The 17969-nt window shown below is 41.5% G+C and overlaps 1 protein-coding gene across 1 annotated transcript in view; it reads right to left on the bottom strand.

The window, feature by feature from the left end:
- LOC131999281 (uncharacterized) overlaps positions 1 to 14550 on the bottom strand; it is a 30466-nt gene extending 15916 nt beyond the window's left edge. Inside the window, 1 exon segment of the mRNA XM_059372071.1 lies at positions 14326 to 14550. Within this exon segment, the coding sequence (XP_059228054.1) occupies positions 14326 to 14550 (225 nt within the window).
- Between the last annotated feature and the right edge of the window lie 3419 nt (positions 14551 to 17969).

Below are 17969 nucleotides of genomic sequence, written 5' to 3'. Positions count from 1 at the left end.
TGCATCAAGTCATTATAGAGGGAGAAGGAGACATTAAGATTGCCAGAGAGGAGATTTTCTCATCTAATATCGACATAGAGAATGTGTTGGGAGGACCGTTGGCTCTGTTCTCAGATTTGTTTTTGCTTTTAAAGTGCTCAGATCTAGGCCATAAGCTTGTTTACACATATTTCAGGTTTTATAAAGGGCCTCCATTAAAAAAAAAAAAAAAAAGTCATTTTCCCAGGATTTAGGTACATGTAAAAATATTTTGATTGTTTTTACTCCATTAAAATGCATGGATACATTTCGAACAGTTTTGAAAATAAAAGACAGGGGGAAAAAAGACAAAGAAATCACTACTTACCCTACTATCCTAATCTGGCAACTCTGGTGAAGTGTTTCGTGTTCATCTTTTAAACGATGCTACTGTTTAACATGCTTGTGGGAACACACACAATTTTATATCATGTTTCTTTTGTTCACCTAACATTATCCTCCATATGATTTTCCACAGCCTCACAGAGATTCTATCAAGGACAAGGGCCCAGGTTATTAAGCTCTTCTATTATTAGACATTTGGGTAACCTCCTTTCTTGTTTCTTCTCTAAAAAATATATTTGCACATGAGGATTTTGTCATATTTTGATTTATATTCTTGGAATGAATTCTCAAAGTGGAATTTCTGGATCAAAGGTTATAAATATCAAGATTTTGATGCAAACTGCAAAATTGCAATTTTTTTTTTAAGATTGTATTTATTTATTTATTTGACAGAGAGAGATTACAAGTAGGCAGAGAGGCAGGCAGAGAGAAGGAAGCAGGCCCCCTGCTGAGCAGAGAGCCGGATCGGGACCCGATCCCAGGACCCTGAGATCATGACCCGAGCCGAAAGCAGCGGCTTAACCCACTGAACCACCCAGGCGCCCGCAAAATTGCAATTTTTAAAGAATCATACCAGTGGAATGCCCTTTCACCACATCACATGTACCTTTTGAACTTTTAGGAAAAGATTATTGTTTTCATATTTTGCTTAAATTTGGGGGGTGAATTGCAAAGCATCATATATGACAGCAGTCATCATGGTTATGAATAATTACCCTCAGTGAATAAATACTGCAACATTGAACAACACAACACTGGGATAGCAGCGTGTCTTAAAAGCAGTCCAGAATGATGAAGAGTGTGGACTCAGAGATGGGCTCTAACTTACCAGCTATTTGATATTAGCTCAGGATTTCTCAGCCTCAAGACTCTTGACATTTGGGACTGATCGTTTTTTGCCGTGGGTGCTGTGCAGGGCAACAACACCGCACAACTTTCAATAAAAACAACAACATTGTTTAACAATCCCTGACATTTCCCCTCTCCCCAGGGTGCACCCAAAAAATGTCTCACAACATTGCCAAATGTTTCTTGAGGACAGTGCCTTTCCCGCTGAAGAATCCTTGCCTAAGCGAATTACCAAATCTCTCAGTGCTCAGTTTCTGTGTGTGTAAAATGGGAATAAAAATAATACCTGGAGAGGTTATCAGTGTGGCTGAGCAGACTGGACCCTGGAGAGTGCCAGGAGGGGCCATCACATGCCAGGTGTACAGCCAGTGGTCAGCTTTTATTGACCTCCAATCCCTGAGGACAACTGTTCAGCAAGATGCTTGCTTGTTATTTTAATTATAAAAAATAATTGCTTGCAATTTGAAAATTTTAGAGTATTAGAAGATAATAAGGATTTCCTATAATCCTAATGGCCAGGAACAACCCTATTAACATTCAAGTGTATTTTCTTACACAGCTGAAAGAATTCATGGCACATTATAGTTGCTCAACAAATGTGTTGAATGTCTATAAAAAGTGAGATCAAGCTATATAAACCAAATACAAAGTCTTGCATCTTATCTTCCGTACTACTACATTGTTACTGTTTGCCTGTGTGTTTAGAAATTCCTTAAAAAGGTGGTTAATTGAGGCACCTGGGTGGCTCAGTCGGCAGAACTTCTGTTTCTTGATCTTAGCTCAGGTCTTGCTCTCAGGGTTGTGAGTTCAAGCCCCAGATTGGTCTCCATACCCACATGGAGCTTATTTAAATTAAAAAATAAGGAAAAGGTGTTTAATAAGTGCATAATATCAATTCCATGGAGGTACTCCAATTTAATTATCATATAATTTTTAGTTAATTTGTATATAATGCCAGTTTTTAAAAATATTTTTTTCTAACATTTTATTATGAAAAATTTCAAGCATATATAAAAGTAAAATAGTACAAAGTATACCCATATTTTAAATGGTTTTTAAACACTGAGCCATATTTTCTCTGTGTGTTTCTGCCTGCATAATATAGAGATATGTGTATTGAGTTGTTTTCATTGTTTTGTGGGACCACTTAAAAGTAAATTGCAACATCATAGGATTTTATTCTTGAAGACTTAAGCATGCCTCTACTAAAAGGAAAGGCATTCTCCTACATAATCACAATACATTTATCACACCTAAGAAAATTAGCAGCTGTTCCCTAATACCATGTAATATCTCGTCTATATTCAAATTTTCCCAATTGTCACTGAAGTGTCCTTTTTCCTGCCAGAATTCCATGAAGGATTCTACATTTCATTTGGTTATGATTCTCTCATCTCTTTTTGTCTAGAATAGGGCACCAACCTTTTTTTAGTTTTATTAATGACTTTTTGAAGATCCCAGACCAGTTGTTTTATAGAACATTCTGCTTTCTGAATTTGTCTGATTGTTTCTGGGTCATGTCATTCAATTTGTTCTTCCAGCACCTGGATTTCTAGTAAACTGGAAGTTAGGTCTGAAGTCTTAATCCAATTTAGGTAAATAGTTTTGGCAAAGATGCTTCCTAGTGACTGAATCAGAAAAACTGAAGTGAAGTTTGATTATTTGATTAAGGTGGTGACCTCTAGATTTCTTTACTTAGAGGTATGTTTTTCCCTTTGCAATCAGTACATAGTCTATGGGGTGGTACTTCAGTACCATGACTATCCTATTTCCCAATAATTTTTCACCTAATAGTTTTTTGCTTCCTTGGTGATTCTTGCCCAAACCAGTTGTTTTATTGGGAGCTTCAAAAGATGATTTTTCTAATTCCTCTATTTCACCTACATTTGATAGCTGCTAGTCTTCTGGAAAGAAGTTTTCTCTCTCCAAAGGCAGGGTAAATGCTTACTTCTCATGTTCTAAGCCTTAACTGAATGAGTGAGATAAATGTGTTTGTTTTTCTCTCTTCTATTCTACAATTTTTTTAGTATTGCCGTAGACTCATGGATTATTTTAGTGTTTTGCAGTCAACTATAATAACTTTCTGATGTTCAAGTTTGTATAAAGGCCACCCATCCACACTGACTTCCATGTCTTCTGGAATCTCTCCATTAGCCTTTGGGTTTCCTTGCTTTTTGGCTCAGTGTGTTCCAGGTTTCCTTATAATTTTTGCTGCCTTTGCTCTGGAACCATGCCTTTCTCCAAGCCTTGGTTCTTTTTAGTCATGAACAATAGAAATAATCTGTTGATAAATAGGTCTATATATAAGATTTTCACCAGAACTGCTAGATTTGAAATTATTTTCATGATGATTGTGAACTTTTAAATTCCTTTAATATACTTGCCAAATTACTGTGCCAAGAGGTGTTAACAATAATACACATTCTTGCTGTTGTTTGAGAATACCTATTTCACTCAATTCACACTGACATTAAATTCTTTATATAAGTAACTCTCCTTATTTCAAATAAGACTGAAGAGTTTTGTGGATGTTTAGAAGTTTATTAGTTCTCATGTATTTTACCTTTATTGTGATATGTATTTGAAAGCTAAAATGATATAATCATTTTAATCCTCTGTCTACTATACATGTTGCATACAACTTTTCTAGGGTGCTATTGGTGGTGTTTTTTTTTTTTTTTACTCTGTTAAATGTCTATTTTTAATTTTTAAGTGGTCTAACGTATTTACCTTTTCCGTGGTGATTTCATACATTTTTGGGGGTCTTTCCCGATCTTAGAAAAGTGAAATATTTATATTTTCTTAAAGACAACTATCATATGATCTCCCTGATATGAGGAAGTGGTGATGCAACATGTGGGCTTAAGTGGGTAGGAGAAGAATCAATGAAACAAGATGGGATTGGGAGGGAGACAAACCATAAGTGACTCTTTTTTTTTTTTTTTTAAAGATTTATTTATTTATTTATTTGACAGAGAGAGATCACAAGTAGGCAGAGAGGCAGGCAGAGAGAGAGGAGGAAGCAGGCTCCCTGCTGAGCAGAGAGCCTGATGCGTGACTCCATCCCAGGACCCTGGGATCATGACCTGAGCCGAAGGCAGCAGCTTAACCCACTGAGCCACCCAGGCGCCCCCATAAGTGACTCTTAATCTCACAAAACAAACTGAGGGTTGCTGGGGGGAGGGGGTTTGGGAGAAGGGGGTAGGATTATGGACATTGGGGAGGGTATGTGCTTTGGTGAGTGCTGTGAAGTGTGTAAACCTGGTGATTCATAGACCTGTACCCCTGGGGATAAAAATATATGTTTCTAAAAAATAAAAAATTTAAAAAAATTTAAATAAGGCTAAGTTTTCAATAATTACACTTAGTTTTCAAACCACATAGGATATATTTTTAGCTGTAGTTTGAGGTGAGGAACTAACTTAATGTTTTTCCCAAAAGCCGACTTTCCTCATACCAAAGGAGGGATAATTCATCAATTTTTTAACTAGTAAGTGACTATTCCTTCATCATATGTGTAGTTCAATATAGATATAGACATATTGCTATATATATCAGTTCATATTTATCTGTCAGTTTTTGCACCAGTACCATACTATTTTTACTATGAAAGCTTTTAAGTACATTTTAAAATACAGGGCCTTCTTTTCCTCTTAATTCTTTTTTTTACATTTTTTTCCTCCAAGATGAACTTTAGAATAGTTTTGTCATTTTCAGGAAAGTGTTCATTGCACTTGAGACAATTTCTCATTTTCTGGATAGAACTTTGGGATTTTGCAATAACACTAAAAACTGCTTTGAGATGAGTTAATATATAGTAACATGAAAATGTAAAGTGATGAGCCTCTGAGCTGGAGCATAGTCAGTGTCACTTGAGCTTTGTAGCATTTAGGTCTTAAAAGATTCTTGAGGTAAAGACAGATGTCCCCTTTCAACGGTTTAAGAAGATCAGTGTGGTTAACGCAACCATAGTTTCTAATTCAGCAGTTGAGACATGTGGTCTAAGAAGTGGAATGATAGTTATGGGATAGAAGGAAATAATGTAACAAATATGAGCTGTCCTGGAAACTGTGAGATCTGTATGACCATTGGCTGTGTAGCCACTAGATTGAGACATTTCATTTAAGGTTATGTGTTTCAGCCCATGTAGTGTTTCCTTTTAATTTATGTGAAACTGTCCAAAATTTAATTCACACGAAGAACGCCATCATGGGTTAAGTCTGTGAATACCAAGCTACGTAATAGCACAGATCCTTACAGTACAATACAGTGGTGAAAAGCATGTTCTTTGGCATCAGACCTTCATTTGGATCTTCACTCTGCCTCTTCCCAGCAGAGTGACCTTGGATAATAATGGTATACGTGCCTTGTAGAGTTGAGAAGATGAAATGAGTTGTAGTGTATAGAGTACTCAGCAGTGCCTGGCACATAGTAAATGCTTAATCACATCAGCTGTGTTATCCCTGTGACCAATACGGTTAGTCCTGCTGCCGTTAATTATGATTGTGGCTTTGGTTATCATTCAGGATGGAGATGACTGAGTGCTCTTTGTGGGCCCTTCCTCTCTGTTGTATTTCCATATGGAATCTCAGTTACAATCAGGTCAAAGATTCTGCTGACTGCTTTATCCCCCTGATAGGTGGTGAGTTTTTCTGTAACAGAGAGTTGATACCAACTACCTGTGCCCACTATGGGAGGACGTACAATGCCAGTATAATACCCATTAAATAAGCCAGAGAAAGGGAAATGGCATCATGTCAGAGTTCATGTCAGAGTTCTAAGACCAAAGCAATTAAAGACAAAAATAAAGACAAGAATCCCCATTCGTTCTTAGACCTTCCCGAGAAGGTACTTTCAATCTAAGACTAAGTGTAACTGAAGTCAAAGCATTAACTTACATTTTTGCCTATTTGAAATGGTGTTCTTCTCTTGACATTAAGAGATAATGTTTCTATTCTTTCTCCTAAAATGAAATTAGGTCTGATTATCATCCTTATAATATAGCCTTTACAACAGAGAACAGCCTTTTAAAGATTCAGCCTCTAATTTAAATGTGACATTATAGAGCTGTCTGGGCATTGGGGTAATTCTTTCAGACATCTCAAAGTGGAGCATATAGGGTCATTAATCAGCAGCTCAATATTTTATTCATATACTGGCTGGGAAAAAGCAGGAGCAATATTGGGATCCAAGACGAGGAAGGAATGATTAGTAACATGTGAGTCAAAATAATAAGGTCTTTAAGTGAATAAGGGACGTTAAACAACATGGCCACGAACTTAGACTTCCCAAGAGAAAGCAGTTATAGGTCGAATTAGTGAAAAACACTAAGCTACAATCCAAGTTATAGTTGGAGAGGCTCCTACTTCTAGATCAGGTTAAATCTACACACTGATCACAAGAAGGTGGTTAGAGTCTCCAGAAGGCACCACAAGTAGCCCAAGATACCAAGTGGACTCTTGAGTCTCTCTGTTCTCTCCTCTCCCACCCATTGCCAATACCTTTGTTCAGGTCTTATTTATTTCTCATCTCACACCTGATAAATACCTCAATACTAGTCTGCCTTCATCTTGGCTTCCTCATCCTACTCCCCTTTTCTCTTAGCTGCAGGGACTATCTTTCAAAAACCCAAAGACCTATTAAAGTCTTCTGTGCCTTTTCACTGTTTAGGATTTGTTAGCTTTTCTTTTTTCTTTTTCTTTTTTTTTAAAGATTTTATTTATTTATTTGAGAGAAAGACAGTGAGAGAGAGCATGAGAAGGGAGAAGGTCAGAGGGAGAAGCAGACTCCCCACGGAACAGGGAGCCTGATGCGGTACTCGATCCCAGGACTCTGGGATCATGACCTCAGCCAAAGGCAGTCGCTTAACCAACTGAGCCACCCAGGGCACCCATTAGCTTTTCTAATACTTATGTTATACCTCAATAAAAAAAGATGGGAAGGAAGTAGCCATGTTGAGCAGGTCTGGGGAGTATCCAAGTGGCAGGGCCTACAAGCTCTAAGACACCGAGTGAGAACTTGCATGATTATGTTAAGGGGCAGAACAAGGCCACTGTGGCTGAGTGTAGTGAATAAGGAGAAGGACAGACAGAGAAGGGAGCACAAAGTTAGGCAGGGTACATGAGAGTTTGCACTGTATTCTTTGTGAAATGGATCCCTACTGGAGAAGTTTTTAAGGTGGGGAAGAAAAATAGGGACCAGAAATGAAGCAGGAAGACAGGTTAGGAAGCCACAACAGGGTTCCACGTGAGAGGTAGTGGCACCCTGAACTAGCACCCATTCCCCACAGTGTGTTTATCCATTGACTCCCTGATGGCCATTAGGTTGATCCCAGCTGGGAGTTATTGCAAGACCTGCTGCTAGGGATATTCATGTACCTGCCACTGGGGGCACCAATATATGCATTTCTGTTGAATGAATATATACCCTGCAGTAGAGTTACTGGGTCAAAGACTGTAGCAGACGCTGACACTAACATTAACTTTATACCTTTGTTACCTTGGCACACTGGGAGGTGCTTACTGAAAACCCGCTTCTCTCTACCGGGGAACTTTTGTTTAACCACAGTTGCATATTTGGCCCACATGAGCCTGAAGTGACAGAAAAGCAATGCCCTCCTGCTGGGCACTGAATGTTTGCACTTCCCCAAAATTCATACATTGTACAGTAGAGAACAAAGCAGACAAAAAAAAAAAAAATCCTACCTTCACGAGAGTTATATTTCAGTAGGAGGAACAGAAAAAAACAAAAAGTAAACTATATAAAATGTCAAATGAGGGTCTCTGAAAAGCAGGGAGAAAGTAGTTTTTTTCCACTAATCAAGCTGAATCCCCCTTGAAGAGGTAGATAATCCCAATGGGGTCCATTCCAAGCTAGGAAAGTTCCAGTATCCAAACCAAGAGTGGCGTTTCTCCAAGGACCTTTAGTTACAGAGCTGAGGAGACCTAGAATCATCTTTGGGAGGAGTTACTGTGCTATGTATCAGGTCCAAAGAGGAAAGAGAGAATAAAACCAGGGAAAGAGGAGTCAAGTTAGGAGCTGAAGAGCTGGAGGCAGGGCTGTCAGGTATAAGGAATATGTCTTGAGAGCAGGTCAGAACCAAGGTCAGGAAGGAGGAGCATGGGAAACGTGAGTTCCATGGTGCAAGCAGAAGGCATTCCTGGTGGGCTAACAAAGTCATGCAGGCCCGGCAAAATTGATATCCAGCACTTGCTTCTAGATTGTGGACTAAGAAAGACACTTGCTAAGAGTTCTCTTCATGACACATATTTTATCTCAGACCTCATTTGCTACTATTTCTTCTTGTGGGAGAATGCCACAGAAATGATTTTAAAATATGATTTTGATTTACATTTGAACATAGAGCGGGTCTACTGCCCCAGGAGCGCAAGGACTCTAGAAGGATGAGGAGGTCATAATTTGACTGAGGGCCCATTGAGCCTGAGTCCCTCTTCCCCTGTCTAGCTCTTTCTTCTCCCCTACTCCATGCTCAGGGTGGACCACATCTCTTCTGCCAACTTACAGGAACTCTCTCCTCTTTCAGACAAACAAAGGAAGCCAAAGAAGGGTGTAATCTCAGGCAGAACCCCACACAGGATAGCTCTGCCTGATTCTTCTGGAGAAGTCTAGAATGTAAGTTGTCCCAATCTGAGGTGAGGGAAGTGAAATTTTTAAGCCTCTATCAGTTGTGGTAAAGTGCTGCCTGGAAGGGCCCAAGTAACTAGACAGTGCTGCCTTCAGATGGATGCATAGTGGGCTGAGGGCCATCTCCCTAGACAATAGCTAAAGGTGCAGGCTATTGGGATTGAAAACCTAACACCCAGGAAAAGGCTCTGTCTGTCTGTCTGTCTCTCTCTCTCTATCACACAGACACACACACACACACACACACACACACATACACACTCAGTATAAAAAAGAATCTGAGGGGAAAAAAACAATCTGAGGCATTCTGGTGAGAACAGCATTAATCTTCTGCTTAAAAATTAGGTTCAAGAAGGTCTATTGCTAAAACCAACACATGCATTGTTTTGGTTTAAATACTTCCCTATCATCCTCTACAAGGGAACATGTCATGTCTTCGAACAGAGGTCATGATCCTTTTAACAGATAACTCAGATAAATAGTTTGGTCCTGAACAAGGAAAAGTCACTGTAGGTATCTTCCCCTGGAGATGGTTAAGACTTGGCAACATAAGTTTACAGGTGATCCTATATAAGTCACCCCCTTTTTTTCCATAGTGGAGAGGCCCTAGTATGATTATTTCTAGTAGTACTTTTTTTTTTAAGATTTTATTTATTTACTTGAGAGAGAGACAGTGAGAGAGAGCATGAGCGAGGAGAAGGTCAGAGAGAGAAGCAGACTCCCCATGGAGCTGGGAGTCCGATGCGGGACTCGATCCCGGGACTCCAGGATCATGACCTGAGCCGAAGGCAGTCCAACCAACTGAGCCACCCCGGTGTCCCTCTAGTAGTACTTTTTGCATGTGCCTCTTTCCTGTCTTTCTCTGTTGGGTTAAGGGAATAGAAGGTATGGGCAGAAATAAATCAAGTTCTTTCTTCATAGATTTAGGCAAGCCTGTCTTACGTTGGTGGTAAACCCCTTGAATTCGAGGATAACTGAATATCCTTAGTTCATTCTTGTCCCCATTCCCTACTTCATTAGATAGTTTCTGCTAGCCATGAGCATGCCAGCAAAAACAGACACAACCCTATAGCTTATGAACATTCACTTAACAAATGCACACAGTGAGGTTCAGCACCTGCACACTCAAGACTTTCCCCTTGGCCACTGGCTCTAGCAAATTCTGCCCAGGAACATGTCTGTCTGAAACCGTATCTGCTCCCGTCTGTTTGGTGTTTGGATTTCATTTTGAACAGTGCCTATAAGTACCAGGGCATGTGATGGATGGCAGAAGCATCTAGAGAGGGACAGGGCCAATTGGCCAGGCCTGAATAATAGTCTCCATTCTTAGAACCATAGTTCAGCTCTCACAGACCTCTCCTTCCCTCTGTTTTCATTTCCAACTAAGCTGCTTTTCTTTTCCTTTTTTTCAACATTTGTGGAGTGATGGCCCTGCTATACAGACCTGTCATAAAAATTGCTCTGTGAAATATTGAATATCCATCTTATTTACAGATTTCCTGCTGAAATATCTCTGTGGGTGCCAGGTGATTTAGTTGGCTGACGTGTTTAGATCCTTTGCTAGAAGTGATTGGCAAACTGGATCTTCACTGAGATTTCTCTCACTAATACTTTGATATAAGAGGTAATTTTTATTTCTGATTCCTGAGCAAATTGAACCTCATTTTGTAAAGGTGACTGGATACATCTGGGTGTAATGAGTTTAACCAGGAAGATAAAATCATTTTATACATAGATGTCAAAGTTTCCAAAAACAAGGAGAGAGGGAGATTAATTGAGAGTTGCATCTTGGAATGACAAAATGCAGCTGTTGTTGACATCTGCGAAGCCAGCTGTTGGCACTGAACTAGACTTACTATGCATGGAGAGTGCTGTCTGTTCACTTCTGATGGAATAAGGGTGCAGTCAGCATACCCACTCAGTGAGCACCAAAGCATTGATTGGAGAGAAGAGTGATTTAACCATTATGCAAGTCCTCTTTTCCTCTCAACGTATGATCCAACTTAATCTGGACTATGGGCTGAAATACATACAGAAGTGTTTTGGAATCGTGCCGTATTTGCTCTTAACATTACCCCCATAGGAAAAAACCTCTCCTTCCTTCCCACCTCCCACTGCAACCACCACTGTACTTTTTTTTTTTTTAAGGTTTTATTTATTTATTTGACAGACAGAGATCACAAGTAGGCAGAAAGGCAGGCAGAGAGAGAGAGAGGAGGAAGCAGGCTCCCTGCTAAGCAGAGAGCCCGATGCGGGACTCAGTCCCAGGACCCCGGGTTCATGACCTGAGCCGAAGGCAGAAGCTTTAACCCACTGAGCCACCCAGGTGCCCCCACCACTGTACTTTTGACAGATTCATGCCCATAGCTGAAAACTCAGAATTTAATCCTTTACCAGCTTGAGGATAAGACCACCTATGGTGACCAGCGTGTTTTTTCATTGACAGTGCACTTCCACGGGGATTTTCACATGTCCCCTCGTACATTTATGAGGCTCCTTGGCTTGTCAAACCTTTACTCAGTTGAAGAGACAGATTCAGGGTGGGTACGACAAGGCAGGTGACTTGCCCTCAGTCCAGGAGGAAGTGGCAGAGCTGAGGTCAGGACCCAGGACTCCAACAGCCCAGACCCCCCTTCCTGCTAACAACTGATCTTGCATTTGGAAGTTATTTTTCTTGTGCTAGGAAAGAAAAGATCCTGGTAATAAGTAAGCATACGAATTAAAGTTAAATTGGGAACCAAGTCCTACATTGTCTTTTGTGTAGAATGTTGCCCTGAGGTGGAACAATTTGGAATTCCTTGCTTTACGATGAAAACTATGAAGCCTAGCAATGAGATAGTTTTGCTGCCTCGTTACCCGACATGAAGTTGCACATTCCATATCTGCCAGTTTTCCCTCAATTTTTTTTTTTTTTTTTTGTTATTCACTGATCAATGTGGTCATGTTGTCTTGTGACCTTTTCAGTTTCAAAACAGAGCAATTTTGGGGCGCCTGGGTGGCTCAGTGGATTAAGCCGCTGCCTTCGGCTCAGGTCATGATCTCAGGGTCCTGGGATCGAATCCTGCATCGGGCTCTCTGCTCGGCAGGGAGCCTGCTTCCCTCTCTCTCTCTCTCTCTGGCTCCCTCTCTGTCTACTTGTGATTTCTCTCTGTCAAATAAATAAATCTTTAAAAAAAAAAAAAAACAGAGCAATTTTAATAGAGGGCAGCATGTGTTAGATGCAAGTGGCTCCAAAACAAAAGGCAAGCACTCAGGGAATTTACCTTCTACATTTCACATCCCCAAGTAAGAGTGTTTCCAGTCTCTCATCACCTGCAGTCAGGCTTGTCTAGGTGAGTTCAGTTGCCCCAAATTGCAGGACTTGAGTAGTCTGGTGGTTGCCCATATGTTTCTGGCTGCCTAGCTGTGCCTCCTTGGTGTGGATTTAGAATTTCTGTGTTTACATTCATTCTGGAGGGAGGGAAGCAAGGGGGGAGGGAGGGAGAGAGGGAAATCTTGCATAATCAACTACAGATACTGTGGAAACCTGTAGCATCACTCTAGAGATTCCACACCTTCCTCCTCAAAACTGTAACTACTCCTAACTGTCCCACTTGTCTCCGATTTCCAAGTTTGAGAATGTCAAGGATTGCAAGTCAATCTCCTCAATTCCCGATCCTCCAGAACTACACTGTCTTTGAGAAGACTGATCATAGAGACAGGATCATGGACAGAGACAAACCATGTTTTCTGTACCAATAGTTGGAGCTCCTTGTCATGGGATATTTGAAACTGTACATCTTATGGAAATCCAGGAAACATGGACCATAACTGTAGAATGTGACTCCGTATGTATGTATATATAAATATATACACATATATACATACATACATATATGTACACACACTATATACACAATACACATATACACACTATATATAAATATATATACATGTACTATATACTCAGTATAGTTAGAGAGTTCATCCTTTGGAATACATCCTACAGGTATAATTCCATTTGTAATGATAGAACTTTACCTGAAAAGCAAATCTATTTTGAGTTTGCAATTTCAAACTCTCTTATCCAAGCCACGAGGTCCTCCAGTAGAAGGAAGAGGTTGGATGATAATGAAGGTATTAATAATAAACAGCTATGGGCACCTGGGTGGCTCAGTGGGTTAAGCCTCTGCCTTTGGCTCAGGTCATGATCTCAGAGTCCTGGGATCATGATATCAGCATTGGGCTCTTTGCTCAGAAGAGAGCCTACTTCCCCTCTTCTCTCTGCTTGCCTCTCTGCCTACTTGTGATTTCTCTCTCTGTGTGTCAAATAAATATAAAATCTTTAAAAAATAATAATAATAAACAGCTATAATTGATTGACTGTTTTCTGTGTGCTGGGGACTGTGCTCTGAGCTTTTCATGTAGATCTCATTTAGTCTTCAGAACAACCCTAAATGGTGTCCTCCTTCCTTCATCCTTTTTTTAAATTGTGAAAGATATTGAAGTGGGCTTATGGGTGAGGAAAATGTACCTTGGGGACAGTGAAGAACTTGCCCATAGTGTCACAGGTAGACCAAAGTGAATCCTGGTGCTACCATTTTGAGTCAGGCCATCTAACCAGTAAACTTGGCTCTCTCAAAAACAGCTTCTGGTACAATGAATAGGAGAGAAAAATATATTTATTCCTCATGGGGTGGGGATCCAGGAGGGTGATAGTTTCCCAGTAGAATATGACCAAGAATTTCATGGCCAGTATTGAAACAATGACTGTGAAATTTGTTCAGTATTCCGACAGCAGGACTCCCAGTGAAGTCATTGTTCAGCTATCTTCTTTCAAACTAATTGAAGCTCTCTGAAAAAAAAGCCTCTTTGCTCCCACTGTTTCTCCTGGCAGCGCCAAATGTGTTGGCCAAGTGTATAGCCTGTTGAGGAAACTGCACAGGACTGAGAACAGAATGTTTCTAGGATTCTCAAGGATGATTACTCCTCTTGAGTTAGGCAAAAATTATTCTTATTTCATAGCTCAGCTTTAAAACTGGCAAGTCAGGGGCACCTGGGTGGCTCAGTGGGTTGGGGCCTCTGCCTTCGGCTCAGGTCATGGTCCCAGGGTCCTGGGATTGAGCCCCACATCAGACTCTCTGCTCAGCAGGGAGCCTGCTTCCTCCTCTCTCTCTCTCTCTGCCTGCCTCTCTGCCTACTTGTGATCTCTGTCTGTCAAATAAATAAATAAAATCTTAAAAAAAAAAAGAACTAGTTTTATGAAGAGGTATTTAAAGGGAGAGCAATCTTCATTCGCTCATTCATTTCTTCATCGAGTATTTATTGGGTGTCATGAGTCAGCAGTGTTAGGAGCAGCCCATGACTCTATTAAAGGGATCCCCCCAAGAGATGAACACGAGGGGTGGTTTACAGAGGCTACAACAATCCCACTAGCTCATCCCACCGAATGCTGCCTCTGCAATGTGGGTATATGATGACATCGCTTACCTGTGATGTCACGAGGCCATCCACCAGCCCTCGGCCCTTGCTCCTCACAACCTGATCTACCCTCTTGAATCTTGCTTGCCCATATGGGTGACAGTCGCATGAGCTGCTCCTCACAACCTGATCTACCCTCTTGAATCTTGCTTGCTTTGGGTGACAGTCGCATGAGCTGACATATGTGGAAAGGGGTCTGTAACTTGGGAAGAGGCCTGTGAGTACAGGAAGCATGCTCCATTGTGTGAGTGATGGTGTCTCTAGTGTGGGAAATTGAGGTTATGATAATGACAGCCCAAGGCATCCAAGCTCATATCAGCTTCACCTGTTTATATATCTTAGGTGAAAATGATAGATGGGTAACTATTTGCATGTGTGGGCAGGGTTTGTGAAAGTGCGAGAAATGGAACTTTCAACCAGGCTCGGAAGACAGCACTTGCTCCCTCTCCCGGGTTCTCAACCTTGGTGGATTGAACCCCTACAGAGCACCTACACTTCTTGGAAGGAATGACATTTCTTTCTATTCCTCTTGTATATATCAAATGGAAATCTGTGTTTTTAGGAGTCAGTGTGTCTCTTTCTGCAGATCTGCCCGTCCCTTACTGAGAACAGCTCAAAGAGGAGAGGAAGGAACTGGTAGTAACCAGAACACGAGACTTCCTCCCCTGGCTCCTCTGGCCCAGGGTTCTCCTTCAGTCAGAGGCGCTTCATGCCAGGGCATGCGTGCCGGGGAAGGACTAGCGACTCAGGACATCAAGACATTTTAGTTCCACCAAGAGGCATTGAGTGCCCACTCTGTCCCAACCATTGTGTTAAATACCAAGGGTGCCAAGAAGGAGCCCTGAGGACAGACCTGGGGAGAGAAACCCCTAAACTGACAATTTCAGAATAACACAGAAGGCACTCTGCAACAGTACATTTGCAGGATCCTTTGCGGGAGGGGGCTTCCTGGAAAGGTGACACCTGAAACTGACTCTTAAAGGACTAGCAGGGAAGCTGGTAGAAAGGGGTAGAAGGAAGATCCATTTGAGGGGAGGACTGGCAGGGACACAGACACTAGGAAGGAAGTGGGGAGGGCCAGGCCAGAGGAAACCTCCAGAGTTTGCTCTTTCTGCTAGCTTAAATTCAAAGCCTGGGGAGGTTGGTGAGAGACCAGGAAAGCTACCTGGAAAGGGAGGAGGAATGCAAAATCTAAGGACTTTTAGTCAAAGCAAAGACCAGCAAGCAGGTGGTAAAGCTCTAGGTAAGCAGCTTCCAGCGTCTAAGACAGCAAAGAGTTTACGAGGGCATCAACATAGTAAATGCTGGTTCTGGCCCAGGAGCTGCTGCCTCGTGCCCTTTGCACATTCCAGTTATAGTGTGGGATATTAGCATAAGCAGCAGAGGGTGAATCCTATTCCAGATTATTGGAGGGCCAGGGATTCTGGGCTCATAAACCTGAAGACTGCTCGACTTGTCCTCAAAAACTCCATCCTTTAGAGATCCATGAATGTCCCTAAGCCTCTTTCAACCCTATGGGCATATTTGCTTAATCACAAGTTTCATGTTTACTAATAGAATCAGTAAAACTGTAATGAATGAGAATATTTTAAGATAATTGTTTCTCCAGATAAAAATAGATATATGATTGTCGGAGGCAGGCCCCTGGCCAGGGCGGCCTCCGCCATTAAAAGATGGCGCCTGGCTAGTTGCCAGGTTAGGATTGCCTCATGAGACTAAGTGGAACGCCCAAAGAGGAAGTAAACAGCATTGGTTGCTAGCGAAGTTGTTCATTTAGGTGCACAGCCTGATTCCCTCGCTCCTGTACCCTGCTCGCTGATTGGTCATGTAAGCGTATATAAGTGTGTAGACTTGCGGAAATAAAGAGAGAGAAGATGCATCCGAACCAGGGCGTCTTGTCGTCCTTGCGGGGCGAGGGCGATGTATGATTACTTATAGAATATTCAGATAATGCAGGCAAGTCTGAGATATCAATTTTAATTGTGTGGTCAAAGGGTAATTATTGGTAATATTTTATATATCTAGCATATATTTTTATTTCCCGTTTTTAGACTTATTATGATAAAATGAATGTCTCCCACACAAAGAAAGTGGGAGTGCCAGTTACCAACTTACTACCTCTGAGCTTTGAATTTACCTTTCTTCTCCCTGTCTGGTGATATTGGAGCTGGACCTGCAGACAGTTCTCCTTTGCCAGCTGTCTGGGTCATAGGCTCTGTTAATAGAAGGCACTGGCTTGCCACTTTAATGCAAACAGGAGGGAGGAATTGCCCTTGCTAATCCTGGTGCTGGCACCAGTAGGTCCGTGTGGAGGGGCCTGGTAGTGTTCATCCCAGCATCCTGTATGGACCAGCTCCACTAGCCTACACCCTCCAGCAAGTTCTCCCACTACCCAGAGACCAGTAGTGTGGACTAGCTCCCCTCTGCAGCCTCTGGCCAGTTTCTCCACCATCCAGTAGCAGTAGGCTGCTCCTGTAAACCATTTCCAGCTCCCACCTCTGACAAGGGTCTTTGCCACAAGCAGACTGATTCTTACCCTTACAGAGGCCAAGTTCTTAGTTCTTTCCTCTCACTGCTCTCTGGAGGTGTTACTTCTGAACTCCTTAAAGTTTTCTTTTACCCCTGTTAGTGATCAATCACCCTTATCAGTTCAGACATCTTTATATTAAATGTTTCTGTCCCAGCTCTTGGTGTTGTTTGACCTTCCTGAATGGCCCCTAACTGAAGAAGGGTGGGAAGAGGAAAGGTGTTATATATAATTTGGGATGAAAGAACAGTTCGCCCCACTTTCTCCTGCAAAATTATCACACACACACACACACACACACACACACACACCCCTACCCAAAGGTCATTGAGAATCTATAAATTCTTTCTTTGTGGGCCAGGTTTTCCAGAAAGCAGACCCAAGGTGGGCCCTTGTACCATACTTCATTAGTGAGTGCAATCCCAGGGAGCAGGAATTACAGGCAGAGTGGTTCAAGTATGGGGGAAGAGAAACCCAATGTGAAGACGCATTAGCAAACTGGCTGCCTGTGACTATGGCAGATTGCTCAGCCTTGCTGAACTTTCGAGAAGTGGCATAAGCTGCTTTCTGTACCCCACTGGCTCCAGGTTCATCCAAGGGGCTTGATAGGTATTTAAGTTATTTACTACATAGATGTGTCTTCCCAGTGATACACAGTGCTGCTGTTTCTGTGTGCCTTGGATTATTTTTCTTAGACCAAATTATTTAAAATCTATTTATAGTGTCAAGACATAGGGAATGAAAATTTGTAACCAGAATTTTACTGGAAATTTCAGAAAAATAGAATTCCTTACTTCCTAAATATTTTGGTTAATAGAAATTTTGTGTTTACTGTGTTTTCCCTAGACAGATCTCTTCACTGTGACGAATATGTGCCATTCATGTAATGGCACGGTTTGTGTGTGTGTGTGTGTGTGTGTGTGTGTGTGGTGGGGAGGGGTGAGATGAGGTGGAACCATCAAAGATATACATCCAACCAGAATCTTTTGCAAATTGATATACATCTAATCATAAAATCGCTTTTCAATATCACAGAGTTAGCGTCTGTTGACCTTCAAATTCTTAAGGTTCTTCTGAATTACTTTTGGCTTCTCAAAATTATGCAAACCGTGCCCCCTGGGGAACC

The sequence above is a fragment of the Mustela nigripes genome, chromosome 13, assembly GCF_022355385.1.
Source record: "Mustela nigripes isolate SB6536 chromosome 13, MUSNIG.SB6536, whole genome shotgun sequence".
Lineage (NCBI taxonomy): Eukaryota > Metazoa > Chordata > Mammalia > Carnivora > Mustelidae > Mustela > Mustela nigripes.
This window is presented reverse-complemented; position numbering and strand designations above follow the sequence as displayed.